Source organism: Leptonychotes weddellii, chromosome 3 (assembly GCF_054177405.1).
Source record: "Leptonychotes weddellii isolate Sample4059 chromosome 3, ASM5417740v2, whole genome shotgun sequence".
NCBI lineage: Eukaryota > Metazoa > Chordata > Mammalia > Carnivora > Phocidae > Leptonychotes > Leptonychotes weddellii.
Window position 1 is genome coordinate 57,188,778 of NC_138371.1, and position 15,626 is coordinate 57,204,403.

General features: G+C 38.0%; 1 protein-coding gene across 1 annotated transcript in view; it reads left to right on the top strand.

The window, feature by feature from the left end:
• The window catches only part of LRP2 (LDL receptor related protein 2), a 199,144-nt gene that overhangs the window by 62,067 nt on the left and 121,451 nt on the right, over positions 1 to 15,626 (top strand). Inside the window, exons 10-15 of the mRNA XM_081814243.1 lie at positions 5,285 to 5,413; positions 7,087 to 7,256; positions 8,253 to 8,470; positions 9,529 to 9,735; positions 11,928 to 12,130; positions 14,370 to 14,510. Of these exons, the coding sequence (XP_081670369.1) occupies positions 5,285 to 5,413; positions 7,087 to 7,256; positions 8,253 to 8,470; positions 9,529 to 9,735; positions 11,928 to 12,130; positions 14,370 to 14,510 (1,068 nt within the window). The remainder of the gene's footprint in view (positions 1 to 5,284; positions 5,414 to 7,086; positions 7,257 to 8,252; positions 8,471 to 9,528; positions 9,736 to 11,927; positions 12,131 to 14,369; positions 14,511 to 15,626) is intronic.

Below are 15,626 nucleotides of genomic sequence, written 5' to 3' on the forward strand. Positions count from 1 at the left end.
CTCAAGGATCTCAAACCTCTTCAGGATCCAGCAACTAAAGAGTGGTCACCGAACAGCAGAGGATCATCAGCTCACTGCCCCGCTGACCACAGTGGCCAGTCAGTGCCCATGTCAGGCTGGCTGTTAATTCCATTTATTTTCACCTCTACTTGAAGCTTCTTAAAGCTTTGTTCAAGGACAAACACTATCATTTTCCTTCATTTGGCTGGCATTGAACTAGATGCTGGTTCACCAAATATTTCTCACATCTCTCTTACCTGAATTATAAGAATGATTTCTCCCATTAGGAAATTTTTGATTCTGATGTGAGCTGGCTTTGCATCCTTCTGTGATTAGGATGGGATCTTATGATGGGAGACTACTATGGCCAAGTATCAATTTTCAGTTTTTTAGGATTTGAAAAATGAATTTTTAATGCTCTTTCTTTTTCCTTCTTTGTGATTTTTTTAAGAGGTGGGGGGAGGGGCAGAGGAAGAGGGAGAGAGAGAATCTTAAGCAGGCTCCACGCCCAGTGCGAGCTGGACGTGGGGCTTGATCTCACGACCCTGAGATCATGACTGAGCTGAAATCAAGAGTCAGACTTTGACTGACTGAGCCACCCAGGTGCCCCTCCTTCTTTCTGATTTTTGATACATAAACAATAAACCTATTAGCAGAAAGTGTCCAAAGGGGTTTTAAAAAACAAAACAAAACAACAACTTTGTTTTTACTGGTGTTAGCAAAAAGGCATCTGGAAGGCAACTGTAATGATTCATTAAAATTAAATTTGGTAGGGGTACCTGGGTGGTATAGTTGGTTAAGTGGTGGACTCTTGGTCTCAACTCAGGTCTTGGGGTCATGGGATCAAGCCTGAGCATCAGGGCTCTGCGCTCAGTGCGGAGTCTGATTGAGATTTTCTCTCCCTCTCTCTCCCCTGCCCCCCCATGCTCTCTCTCTAAGATAGATAGATAGATAAATAAATCCTTTAAAAAAATTAAGTTTGGTAATCATCTAGATCTCCAAAATATAGATGATTCAGATTTTTCCCAGGATATTTGTGTTCTTTTGATATTCCTTAGAAATATGGGATTCTTCAGGGCTTTCTGAAAAAAAACAGACATGGCATACATAATACTTTTTACAAAAGTGCTTCTTCTGAAGTAATTTCCAAAATATTAATATAATTTGGTCAACAGTATTGAATTTGGATAAATGTTATTCAGTCTTTAGTCTCAGCTCGCGGCTTCCAACTAACTTGATTATCAAACATGGTTGATCTTAAATTTAATGCCACAAATTTGGTTTACAAATTTGGAACTTTTGAGAAAATCTATTCCTCAGTGTTATTGAGAACCATAATAATGGGGCTCATTTATGTGTCATATGTCAAGAAAAACAAGATTTTTAGATCTAGTAAAGCAATCCAAGTGATGTTGTCCTTGGTAATTTTAGGAGGTAATTTTAGGTTTCTGGTATCGGGGCCATGCCCCAAAGTTTGCCCACTATCTGATTGCTCCTCTTAAGTAACAGTATAGTTGCTTGTTGGATAGAAGACGTGTCACACGACAAGACATGAATATGAGACACGGCCTGTGCTTTATGCAAGTCACCCCAAGAGATTCTGAAACCTCAGAGACAATTCTGAATTATTAAGCCCCCAAATTTCTAATCATTTGAAAGCTTCTCTAAATAAAAGAGTGTGATCTGCAACAGGCATTAAATGAAATCAGGACACTTTTCGTGTTTTATTATTGCCAACGTTATCATTATCATCACCATCATCACATTGGGGATGCATTCAAGTGATTTTAAAATACTTTTCACATGAACATCCTCAATTGTTAGGTGGTTTTCTGACTTTGGAACCCCTGGCAGTGCTGCCTGGCATTGCTGCGAAGGCAGCGTGCCCTTTTCTTCAGAGTGGTGCTCATCCGTGGGTGTGAGCCTGCTCCTTTGTCTTTGGCAAATGTCAGGCTCCTCCACCATTCCCCCCCCGCCCCCCCTTATTGCCACCCAGCTGCCAATTCGATTTCCAGTCTTTTAGTTCTCTAGGCATTTCTCCTTTCTCTTAGTAGAAAAGGAATTCCAATAGAAATACCAGAAGCCACATTCTCAGTATTTCATCAGCTTCTCTTTTTTTCCTCTTCAACCCCCGAAGAGGAGATGGGGCTGGGCTGCCTTGCATTTGGAACTTGATAGGCCGTGAAGTCTTTTCAGTAAAAGTGATTGCTCTTTCAGAATCCCTAGTTTAGTCTTGTGATGCCTGACAACCTGTTCTTAGGCTCCACCCCCCCGCTTTTTTGGGGGCACTCTAGCATCTAGTTAGCACATTTTCCAACACTTTTTTCCCCCAATATCTAAGTCTGTGATGAGCTTTGGGTTATATTTCCAAGTGTCTAAGGCTACTTGTATGTCAGAGGTCTGGGCCACTTTGTTTTGCAGTCTGAAATAAATGAAAAGCTGTCATTATAAAGTTTTTTACATTGAGCCTATTAATAAATGTAATGTAGAAAATTCCAGTATTATGCTGTGGCACAAGATAATTTCAGGATTTATAGAACACACCCAATTCACACTAGAAGTGGTGTGGGCTGATAACTGCGTCACTAGTTTTAAATTCCATGATGAACATTTTTAATCCCTGCAGTATGTGCCTGGGATGTTAGTACAGATAACTTCATTTGGAGATGAGCTCAAAAGTCTGCGGTGGAGGGCTTTTGTGTTAGGCCCCCTGCCACCTATAGAGATCTTTTCTGTGATCTTCCCTGTTTTTCAAGGATGTGTTCTTTGCCCCTGAGTTTTGAAGATCTGTTAAAATTTATTTCACAGAAGATACTTTGTTCTTTGTAAAGAGAACTCGTTAATTTTAATACGTGACATTATAAAACCGGTTACACTTGTTTCAGCTGAGCTTTTAGGGAAATTGTTTTTGTTTGTTCTTTCAAGCATTTCAATTCAACAAATACTCTTTGTACGGCTGTAATACTCTGCATGGCTTCAGGTGTTGGAAACCTATGCAACATTTATCATCTTAGACATGGCTCCCCAGTGAATGCCTCGGTGGTAATCAAGAATAAAATTGAGTAATCCTGACACGAAATCTTGTGTCCTTCCACCATTCATCTGCCTCTGGTAGTCTTGACCTGGCTCTGGAGCCTCTGAGGCGTGTTGAAGCAGTTTACCCAGGGTTATTGTTTCTGATTGACGGGACATGCTGTTTGGCGACAGAATGACATCGTGGTGCAGAGTTAGGGCAGGGAGGTCATTCAGCATGGTGGGATTTCAGGCAGCCAGAGGGATCAGAGGGTGTCCAAGGAGGTCTAAGCTAAAAAGGAGTTTTTGAACTATTTTCAAAGCAGGATCTGTTGGTACGAGGCAACAAAGAATGAAAAGGCAAGAAAAATAGATAAAGGTAATGTGGTGGGAGGTGGTATTATAAAGTAGTGTTTTAGGGATTTATACAGTTTCCACTACTTTCCTATTCTCATGAAAAGCCTCAAGTCTACTTTCATTTTTCTGGTTTTCACTTTGGTTAATGATGGATATTAATTAGCCTTCATTTTCCTCCGTCGTGGAGACTATAATCTTATTCAGTCATTAAAAGTGACAGTGATTTTATACACTCATTCAAACGTTAAAGTGTTTGTAGCCCAGGTGATAGGAAGGGCATTCACACCCACGAATTCCTAGTTATGACTTCTTCACCTTTGGTTTTCTTCTGTTTGACATCAGAACTCCTGCTCCCGGGATGACTCCAGACCCTTAAGCGTATTTTCATCAGTCTTGCATTCAAAATGAGGTCATGACATTCTGGGAATTTGAGGGCGAATATCCTGTACTTTTCATTTCTACTGAGGTGAAGCCTCAGGTGGTGCTGTCTCAGGGCTGAGGCAAGGACACAGAAGAGATAAATCATGAAGGGCCTTTTATTCATACCCACATGCCTTTCACCTTGTCATGTCCAAATTGGATTAATTTTTTCCTTTGGTTAGTCACAGTTCTTGGAAAGAAAGATCTGCAGGCCCATGTTGTTATATTTGGTCTTGAGGGAAAATTGGAAACATTAGCTTGATCCCAGGAAATTCTCGAGCTTTGTAACTGGGGAGTTGTGCGATGTTATGGTAGAACCCGAGTCCCAACTCTGATATTTGCTGCAAGTGTAATCAGATCCAAGTAATGTGGAGAATTCTAGACCTGAGGGTCCAATGCTTTCAGAAATTATAATTTACTGAGAACCTGTTGGTATGGGCTGTGATGGTTTTCCTCCCAGGGAAGCAGCGCACAGGATGAAGGAGGGTGAAGTGTGGATGTGAACTTGGAGGGTCAATGAAATATTTGGCACCAATCTACCAAGATAGGACAATTTTTGTGCCCCTTAAACTGTACAGTCTTTGAGAAAGACCCTTTATATCTTGTGTTGTTCCACTCACTCCCTTCCTCCTTTGTTGTATTGTTTATATGTCAATTTCATTGAATCTCTTTTTACACAGTAGAACTAGGACTATGGTGACAATAAAAAGCTCTGTCATGTGATGAACACTTATTAAATGAATGAATATTAAGTTAATGAATAAGGAGAAGATACTTTTCATGTCTTAAGACTAATTTAAATTTAATTTTGGTTATAATTTTTGACATCAGAGGAAAGGCAGCTGGGTAAATGGATCTTTCCAAATACTTTATTCAGAATTTTGTGTCTTTTTGAGGGGATGGCTATAAGGCAGGTCTTACTTTATTCTGCTATAGCACTGTCCAGTAGAACTTTCTGCCGTGGTGGAAATGTGCTATATCTACATTTCCAGTATGGTAACCACTGAGCCCATGTAGCTATTAATCACTTGAAATGTGGCAGGACTAAGAATCTGAATTACTAATTTTATTTCATTTTAATTAATCTAAATAAATTTAAGAAGCCATAGCGGGCTAGTGCCTACTATACTGGAAAGCAGTTTTGAAGGGAAGAATTTACACCAAAATTCAGATGGTAAACCAACATTAGTAAATTAAATGCAATACCACGGGGCAGTGAATCTAAGCAGTGCTGTGCATCTTCTGTAAAAGTATCCTTTGTGTAGATTAAAAAAAAAAAACTGTTTAAATGCTTTTGGATTTTCTGTAGTATGAAGATGCCCGTTCTGAATTCCTATTTTTTATTGTATGCCTAGAATCTGTGCTACCTCCAGAGGGTGCTTATTTAGATATGGGCCTCACCATATTCTTGTATAGCTGGTCCAAGATTTTTGTCAGGGTGTGCTCAAAAAATGCTGGTAAACAAGATTACAAATGTTTATCTCCCATGTGGCAGATTTTAATGATTGCCAGATATGGGGAGTTTGTGACCAGATGTGTGAAGACCGAGTTGCCCATCACCAGTGCCACTGTGCAGAAGGGTATGTCTTGGAGCATCAACGGCATTGCAAAGCTAATACTTCCTGTAAGTAAATTAAGGACACTTGCCATATCTCTGAACAGGAAACTTACGACGAATATCCTCCTTCCATAGCAGATGACAAAAGAAGTACCAGCATTTATTTGGATAGCAGGGTTTTATCATCACAAATTAGGAGTGGGCCTTGCTGCCAGAAGAACGGGTCCACATTAATTTTGTATTTTGAGTATTAGGACCAATTTACGGATTAATCATGACCATTAGTCACTGTTTTTTGTTTTTTTAATTGGTTGCTTGTACACTTTGTGTCAGAGCTTTTGTGTCAGCTACCACATTTGATTGTGGAATACACTTTTTGCCTATTTTGGATTACTTGGACATTTAAATTTTAATTAATTTACCACAAACATGGGTGACAAGTATCTATAGAAATAATTTTGGCATTGTTGATGAAAAATTTAGGAGTGATTGAAAATGGACCTCTGAGATTTGGATTGGAATTTTGGGGAATGCACTCATTCTGGGTGTTTTGTTGGAATTAATCTAAGTACTGTAGTACTGAAAAGTCATGGGGAAAATCTGTTAAAAAATGATACCTACCCCCCCCCCCACCACCATTTTGTCACCATGCATTTCTGGATAAGAAGATCTTTGTTCCTTTTTTCCAATTGTTTTTTTCGCACATGATCTTGAAGTTCCTTTGGTGGCCTTCTGAAATACATCTACTCCTAGAAATGATAAATGACCCATTTCCAGGTTATTTTTGTGTAGAAATATCTGATTTGCTGTTTACTAACTCTTTGTACAGCTGATTTTTAACAATTAAAATGTATTTACTTTGAAAGGATAATAAATTCATATGTTTAGAAATTCTAAATTATAAAAATGTCTTTTTCCAAATCTCTGTTCCTCTCTGGGACCACTCTCCACTTCCCTTCTCCCATAATTGATCATTGTTTATTTTAATTCTAGAGACTGTCAAATACATAAATAAGAATGTACAAATACAGGTATCTAATTCTATTTATGGATTATGGTAGTAAACTATACATGCAGTGTATCAACACAGAGACTTCTTCCTCATTCTTTTTTTTTTTTTCTAGTGGCGTAATATTCCATTTTTTTGATGTACATTATTAACTTGTCCCCTACTGATGGGCTTTTATATCTTTTTTTTTTATCCTTTGCTATTGCAAACAAGACTGCAGTGAAAACCTTGATATTCATTTGTCATTTTGCATGCTTGTGTGTATGTAGGTAAAGGAGATTTGGATCCATCATTGGCATGTTTTTCACAGAGTGATTTCCCAGTAATCCATAAAATATGTTCTGTGCTTTACACAATCTGAAGTTGCTGGGTTAGATGCCAGTATCATAGAGGATTCTTGAAAATACCTGAAGTAGTCCCCTCTGTGTCACTGAAAGTGCATGGAACTAGCAGTCCAAACACTCAAGTTCTTGGTAGACTCTGCTCCAGACTTACTGTGATTTTGGACACTTCATCAAGCATTTTTGCGCCTCAGTTTGCTTATCTGTAAACTGGATAGAATGACACCTATATGCCTGCCTCAGAAATTTATTTTAAAATCAAATAAGGTAACATAGAAGAAGTATTTGAAAAGGCAGGAAGCATATCAGTTGTAAGTTTGCCTGAAAGGGTGAGATGCGTAGGTTTGTTCACTTGAAGGAGTGATAATGCCTTCCTTCTTCACATTTAGCTGAGCAAGCCTCCATTATCTTCTCCAATGGTCGGGATTTGCTGATTGGTGATATTCATGGAAGGACCTTTGCGATGTTGGTACAGTCTCAGAATCACGGAGTGGCTGTGGGTGTGGATTTTCACTATCACCTACACAGAGTCTTTTGGACTGACACTGTGCAAGATAAGGTAAATAGAAATTTCAGGAGTATAGCTTGGGAGCTGATAGAACTCCAAACACAGAGTGTTGATAGCTTTTCATTTTTGGGGGAGTGGAAGGGAAAGTTCTTTTGTTTTCTAACAAAAAAGGCCCTTGAGATATTTTATGTTAATCAGCACCTTTTCCATGCTATACTGTTACATGTGACCTATTAAACAAAGCAGTCTATTATATGGATTAGCCTTGAGCAACTTTTAATTTTATTCGAAATGGAGTCCAAAAGCCTAATTAAAAGAAATAGTAGACATTCTTTCAAAACTGGATAGATATTTGGTAGTAATTTTTGAAACTTGATCATTTAAAATGTAAAAAGGACTCTGCTTCCTTGGATGATAAAAATCAGATTTTACCTGCATCTTCTAAATGGAACTGTAATTGAAGATTGGGTAACAAATATTGACAGCATTTTGTTTAACAGCCAAAATTTCATTATGCTGTCTTACTTGGAAAGTGTGATAGATTTAATTGCAACTTTGAGTGATGGCAACAGAGATTTTTAAAACATAAATTTTAGAGACCTCTAAGAGTTATGACATTTTATTTCTTCCTCTTACATTTCCTTGTACTATTAATAAAATTTTAATTCAAATAAGTGGTAACTTGCGTAAAATTTCTAAAAATTGCAAATTTGGATTATTAACAGTTCTGACTCGATTACAGCTAAAAATCAAAACAAACCATCACCACCACCTCCACATTCCTTAAACTTTTCAATAGCTATCAAGAATTAGAAATGTGGGATTAAAAAAAAAAATCCAACTTTTTATGTTTGCCTTACATACACTTTTAAAGAAACTTTTTTTCTCCCCAGTAGCCCAGGATATAAAATATTTTAACAAGTATCAGTGATTTTTTTTTTTTTTTAAAGTCTGAATGACTGATTGGTACAACATAGATATACTGAATGAATATACGAAAAACAGTGCCCACAGTTTTAAGAAGTGTAATTTTGGGTGTTCTTTCAGGTTTTTTCAGTTGACATTGATGGCTTAAACATCCAAGAAGTTGTTTCTCTTGATGATCCAGAGAATCTAGCTGTGGACTGGATTAATAATAAACTTTATTTGGTAGAGGTCAAGGTCAACCGCATAGATATGGTAAATTTGGATGGAAGCCATCGGATTATCCTTATAACTGGAAACTTGGGGCATCCTAGAGGAATTGCCGTGGACCCAACTGTTGGGTAAGTGATGTGAAAACATACTGATTTTAGTATTTTTGAAGCTTTATCTCTCCCTATAGGTAAAAGATCCCCTGGATTAGTTAGTTCTGATTTCTTATAGGGTCTGTACTCTAGAACCCATGTTTATTTTATATCTCCATTCATATAAGCTTTAAATGAGTATACCACTGGTGTACTAAGAATATGTGATTTTTTGGGGTATGAATTTTATTTTTAGTGTTTGCCACATTTGCCTGGCAGAGAGACGGGACTCTGTTCTGACTCAACCTAATAATATTGTTAAACCTAAATGTTAACTTGTGATTCACCATTACCAGATGATCATTCTAACATGATTTAGCTGCAAATTATTTTAAAGAGGGGAAAGAAGATTGGGGCTATCCCTTTAGCACTTACTTGTTACAAACTGGGATTGAGATGACAATGCTAATACCTCATTACAAGTTGTTCAGTGTGAATCACCACATCAAAACAAATGCTCACTCGTCTCCAGGTGTAAATTCAAATTTTCCTAATGTCCATGTTTGAGTGCAGTTATAGGAGACTTCGATTTCTCCTAGATTTTCAGAGTTGGTTCTTAGAATGCTTGCATGAACTTCAGGCTACTGAAACGTTGGTGAATGGTGATTATTCATTCCTACTTGATGATATCTTGCTATCTTTCCTTGAAAATAATGGATATGTTCTCTAGACTATGTCTTACAATGGGGAATTAGGGAGGGAAATGATTTGATAGCTTATTTTAAAATGTAAGTTTTCCTGGGTGTAAAAAAGAGAAGTAAAAGGCAGAGCCAGGAGTCAGGGCAGAAAGTTAAGAAGATGGATATGAATTTTGAGGCTGCCGTATTAGTGCATTTTCATAGTTGCTATTTGGAGTTGTTGACTCTCCTGATTGGCCCCCATAGTTTCTGATTTTTTTTTTTGTTATTGTTCTATACTCCCATGTTCTCTAATCAGCTAGAGGAAATTTCCATTGATCCAAACATGCAACCAAAAACAGTATTTTCCAGATAAACTTGTAAAATAACTGACTTTCATCTTTTATTTGTCTTTTGTAGTTACTTATTTTTCTCCGATTGGGAGAGCCTTTCTGGGGAACCTAAGGTGGAAAGGGCTTTCATGGATGGCACCAACCGTAAAGACTTGGTAAAAACAAAGCTGGGATGGCCTGCTGGGATAACTCTGGATATAGTATCAAAGCGTGTTTACTGGGTCGACTGCCGTTTTGATTACATTGAGACTGTAACTTACGATGGAATTCAAAGGTAAGAAGTATTTTTTTATAGCTTCATAAGTTTGGGGGAAAGTACATAAAATTTATGGAGAGGGATACAGAGGGACCAGAATTACATCTTGAATGACTTTTGTGTTGACATTTGTGTGAAGTGACATTTTTGCGGTGGGGGGGGTGGTTTGTTGTTAACTTCCCTCGTGTTCCATGATAGCATTCATTAAATGTTACTTAGAGCAGTTATTCTTCGATTTCTCCTCCCCAACTTCTCCCCAACTCCCAGATGAAGCACATTATTTTCATTCACTCCTGAGTCCATTTATTTCTCTGGGTCCCTTATGGTTTGTCTCCGAAGATCACTTTATCTTTTAGCTTACTAATTTTCTCCCAGTGAATAAATAAGTTTTATTATTTATTTAACATTAGCTGGTGGGAATTAATTGGACTTTACTCTGCCCTTATGTATTTCAAATTTCAAAGAGAAATTCTGGCTTGTATTTTTACCTGATATACTTCAAAGATACTTAGAATATTTGAACATAATACGGCATACTTTTTATTTCATCTTCTTAGTCTGATGAGAGTTAACTATAAATTAAATTGTTAACTAGTTTCTCTGCTTTTGGTATTTTCAAAAACTGGTTAAAACACGGTTTTTAAATTTGTCAAAACTACTCTTTGTGGATTCAGAAAATAAGCTGGCCAATTTAATTTTTCCAAATTACTTGATTTTATTGTATTGTTTTCTCAATGGAAGGAATATTATAGTTTTGTTTTCTCTTTATCTCTATTTTGTAAGGATGGTATCACAGTCTGCCACTGGATTTCATATTCTTAGAACAAACTCTACCTGGTTAAATAAAGTGATTGGGTATTGATACTATGACTTCTCATCATTAAAACTGGTTCCCATAATGAGAATGTGAATCAATTTAATGAAAAAATATCAACCAACCCAATAAGTCATATAAAAACAATTGAGAAATTGCCTATTTTTTTTTTCTCTTTCACAGGTGTTTTGATATTATTAGATAGTCTAGATATTTTTATGCTAAGGTTAAAGTAAAATATAAAAACATAACAATCAATGGAGTTTCAGAAATATTTGAGGGCTTTGCTGGCTGTGAAGAAACATCAAAGAGCTATTAAAGCTCATGAGTACAGCTGAAATCATAAAGTCACTGCCCGTTGCTTTGCCAGCAGGTGGCATTCAGGGTTCTGGAATTTGCTAACTGCAAAGGAAAAACCATTCTCTAATCCTAATGTACCATGTCATTATTGAGTGTTTTAAAGTGCACGCTAACTTGCCACCTTTGGTTTCAACCCCCCCACCCCGCAACCCATGTTTTTGGTGTGTTTCCAAGCCTTAGTATCTTCAGTTCTTTTCTTAGAGTCCTGTTGTGCTTTTTAGTTTTCAGCAGTGTTAAAAGATTTTTCTTTAAGGTCTTTCTATTTTGCAAAGAGGAAAAAAAAAATGAGTTTTCCCTCACGAACCATCCTCTACCTCACTGTCTTTATGTGACCTAAGTGAATTATCTTCTATGCAGAAGTAGTTATGACAGACACTGTTGATTTTCTTTCCCTTGCTTGGCACCTTTAACTTCTTTTTCTTCTACTGAAGCAGCTCTGGCCACCCTGTGCCGCCTCTGCAAGTATGATGAGCAGACAGTTTATCAAGCAGAGACGGGAAAGTGGTAGCACTACTTTTTGATTTCCCAAAGTGACATCAGGAATAGGTCTGTATGTTTGCTCTGGGTTGAACTGTTCTGCTCACTATGCTGCTCCCTGATGCTAAGAAATGGTTAATGGTACAGTGTGAAGTCCATTGAAGGTATCTGCTACCACATTTACATTCCCTTCTACAGTCTTTCACCTGTGGATTACAAAATGATATTTCACATCGTAGGGCCCCCCCTTTTTTTGTGGCACAACCTTAATAGAATCAGAAGCATGTAAAAAACGAGTAATTTTTCAAAAAATCTAGAACAAACTAGGACTAGGACTGGAATTTTATTTTCGAGGGTCTTTCCCAAGAGACCACATGAAAATCCGGAATTCTATCAAATGTAGGTCAAAATATACCCACATCTTAAAATGTATTTTTCTATATATCCTATGTTTGTAACAAGAAATAACTTAGCTTTTTAGGCATTTACTTGAACTAATTCCACCTTTAATCGAAATGAAGGTAAACAAAAAAATTGTGATACACATCTTTTGTAACAGGAAGACAGTAGTCCAAGGAGGCTCACTCATTCCTCATCCCTTTGGAATAAGCTTGTTTGAAGATCACGTATTCTTTACTGATTGGACAAAGATGGCTGTAATGAAGGCAAACAAGTTCACAGAGAGCAGTCCACAAGAGTACCACCAGACTTCTCTGAAGCCCTTTGGAGTGACTGTTTACCATTCCCTCAGGCAGCCCTACGGTATGCCCCAGAACAATGGAAACCCTGCTTAATACTGGTCTTGGTAGAAAGGTTTTCTCAATGGTCTGGAAATTAATGATGAGTGATCTCATGAGATTTGGGTGACATTTTCAAATATATGATGGGTTATCTAGAGAGTTAATAAAACTCTCTGAAATTGGCTCTGTATATCATGGGGGCTTCTGAAAAAACTGATGTATTTCAGAGTTAAAATGCCAAATCAACAGGAAACTTAGAGGTGTATTTTACAGATTTTTATTGGCACCTGCAGTAACTGCTGGGGATAGACAGCAAATGAACCAAACCAAACCAAAATACATATCCTCATTTTACTGGGAGAAATCTTGTGTTCAATCCATTAATATTAAAGTTGAGGAAACTGAGGCCTAGCAGAAGAAACTAACATGCCTAAGTGTTCATATGAGGTAGTGTCAGAGCCGATTTTTTTTTCTTCTCCATTGAGTATGTGTGACACCTGTTACTTGGTTTGTGTTGGGTCTGTCATAGGCCACTGGTGTTTGGTGTCTCATAGGCTGGTCACTTATCAAAGAAAAGAAATATTTTGATTCAGAAACCATTTAGTCTTCTGTTATTTTATAGTAAGTCTTGTTTGTGTTTCAAGGTTTTAAGTTGACAGAACTATTGTGACTGTATATGGCTCTTTTCTGTATTTGCTTGTGCATCAGAAAAAAAAGAAATACGATAAACTGTGTGGATAGAAAGTTTAGTATCAGTGAACAGTAATTTAGGGAAAGGCAGATTTTACTTTAAAACTTGCACATCGAGTGGTGGGTCTGATTTTAGGATGGAGAAAGACCATAAAGTAATTAGGTTGATTTTTTTTTTTTAAACAAAAAACCAACCGCTAGAATTGATACATTGAAGGATATTCATCTCAATGTAGTCATCCTGGGATAACATAAACTTTAGCTGAAAATACGTATTATATCTGAAAACATTTTGGAAGTCTCTATTTGGAATGGTCAGTTCATGAGCTACTAAATTCCTATTTGCCTTTGACCAAAAATTTACCCAATTTTATCATCCAAATTAATTTGTTTGTTGTTTCCCCAAACCAATCCACCTGAGAAGGTAAAGAGACAGTTTTATTTTATTATTATTTTTTGTAAAGAGACAATTTTAAAGACTAAGTCAAAGGCTAAGAAGACAATTTTCAAAGCAGATGTGACCTTTTTGGCTATGACAGGCTTGTATACAATAAGCTTTTTGAGTCACAGCTTTGAGAATGGGTTTTAGAAGTATAAACTGGTTTGTATTGCAGGCTTGTAGGGTTTTGGAATCAGATCTGGATTTGACTTCTAGTTTAGTTGCTGAATAATCTTGGGCAAGTTGTGTTACCTTCTGGAGCTTCGGCTTCCTCTTTTATAAAATTGGGATAATAATACTTAGCTCTTAGAGTCATTGATTTTAAGTTGGCTTGCTTAAAAAACATGCATCCAGTGAGTTACAGTTAATGCATTATATCTTACGAATGGTCAAAATAACACTCAAGCTTTTTTGTGGGGGGAGGCAGTTACTTTTTTTTTCTTTTAAAGATTTTATTTATTTATTTGAGAGAGAGAGAATGAGAGAGAGCACATGAGAGTGGGGAGGGTCAGAGGGAGAAGCAGACTCCCCGCCGAGCAGGGAGCCCGATGCGGGACTCGATCCTGGGACTCCAGGATCATGACCTGAGCCGAAGGCAGTCGCTTAACCGACTGAGCCACCCAGTCACCCGGGAGGCAGTTACTTTTCTTTTCTTTCTTTCTTTTTTTAAAGATTTATTTATTTATTTATTTGAGAGAGCGAGAGAGAGAGAGTACATGAGAGGGGGGAGGGTCAGAGGGAGAAGCAGGCTCCCCGCCGAGCCGGGAGCCCGATGCAGGATTCGATCCTGGGACTCCAGGATCATGACCTGAGCTGAATGCAGTCGCCTAACCAACTGAGCCACCCAGGTGCCCCGAGGCAGTTACTTTTTAATCACTGAGGCTAGCAGACGTAATTACCTTGGGGAGAACTCCCAGAGTTAAGCAGCTGTGGGAATCCTGTGTGTTGCCACTACCAGGTTGAGGGTAGGTGGGAGAGCTTACATGGGGGCGTATACAGCAGCAAACAGCAGTGGTGTTTGTGTTCCGAGACCATTATTTTGTTGCACGTACCTGGCTCAAAGTGGTTTCACATGTCTCGGGTAATCATCCATCTCTAACTGAGATTTAACCCTGTGTATTTTTTCCTCTAGTTAGCAATCCATGCAGAGATAACAATGGGGGCTGTGGACATGTCTGTGTCCTCAGCCACAGAACAGATAATGATGGTTTGGGGTACCGCTGCAGGTGCACCCTCGGCTTCAGCCTGGATGTGGATAACCGCCACTGCGTTGGTAAGAAATCACTTCTGGGCTGTCTTTCTGGTTGGCAGCATAGCGGTACATGCTGCTGCCTTTGGACTGGGTCAGCTTCCTGTCATACTCCCTGGTGAATAAGCATTTGGTAGCTGACAGAGCACCTTCCTCAGTAGGCACTGCTCCCCTTACACACAGGGTTCAAAGATGTAAATTTCTGTTCTTCGGACCTTGCCTTTAATTGCACATCTAGGGTTTCCTTGGGCTCCCTTTCCCCTTTTCTCCTCCCTGAGATCGTTGTCTCCTTTTAAAATTATGCTTTTGAAATACCATACAATTTTGAGTTTTCTTTGCTATGTATACCTTTCCCACTTTAGATGTTAGCCTTCACTTTATGCGGGAGTACCTCCTTCGTTGCCCTCTCCTAGACCATGCTTCTGCCCCTCGAGGGGGGTGGTTGCGCCTCAATCCCACTTGGCTTTATTGCTGTGTCCCCAAAGCAGACTAAGTGTTGGGGTGGCTCATTTCCTCATCTAGGTCTTCACTTCTCAGTTCAGAGTTTCTCTTTATAACTGCCTCTGTGCTCTGGGATTCAGCTCCCTCAAACACTTCTTTTCTTCCTCTTTGGTTTTCTACACACCTACTTAGAAGTAGGCTGTTACCGTACCTCTGCTGGTGATGAAATGCACATCCTGCAATATTTGGTTTTCTTCTCTTCCCTTGAAAACTCTCCTTTTTAATGCCTTTGACAAATTCTGTCTTTCCAGATGGTACTGCTTTGGGCTTGGTATGTAAATTTTGTAATTCTAACTGAGACAAATTTGTTCACTTTGTAGGTGATCCTAGATTCAGATAAAAAGCACTCTCATTCAAAAAGCCATGTGTGTCTGACTATTATATTGACACTACACTGTGTAATAATTTTGCTCTTAAACTCCTGCAATTTTTATCTTTGTCTTGGATATACCTTCTTCATTTCTCTTTTTGATTTCCTGACATACTGTTCTGTCTCCTTCTTTGATTTTAAAATCTCTCCTTTTCCCCTATTTCCTCTATTTTTCCCTCCTTTATTTATTTCTAAATAACTTACCTGGTTGCTGTTAATCTTTTTTAAAGATTTTATTTATTTATTTATTTATTTATTTATTTATTTAT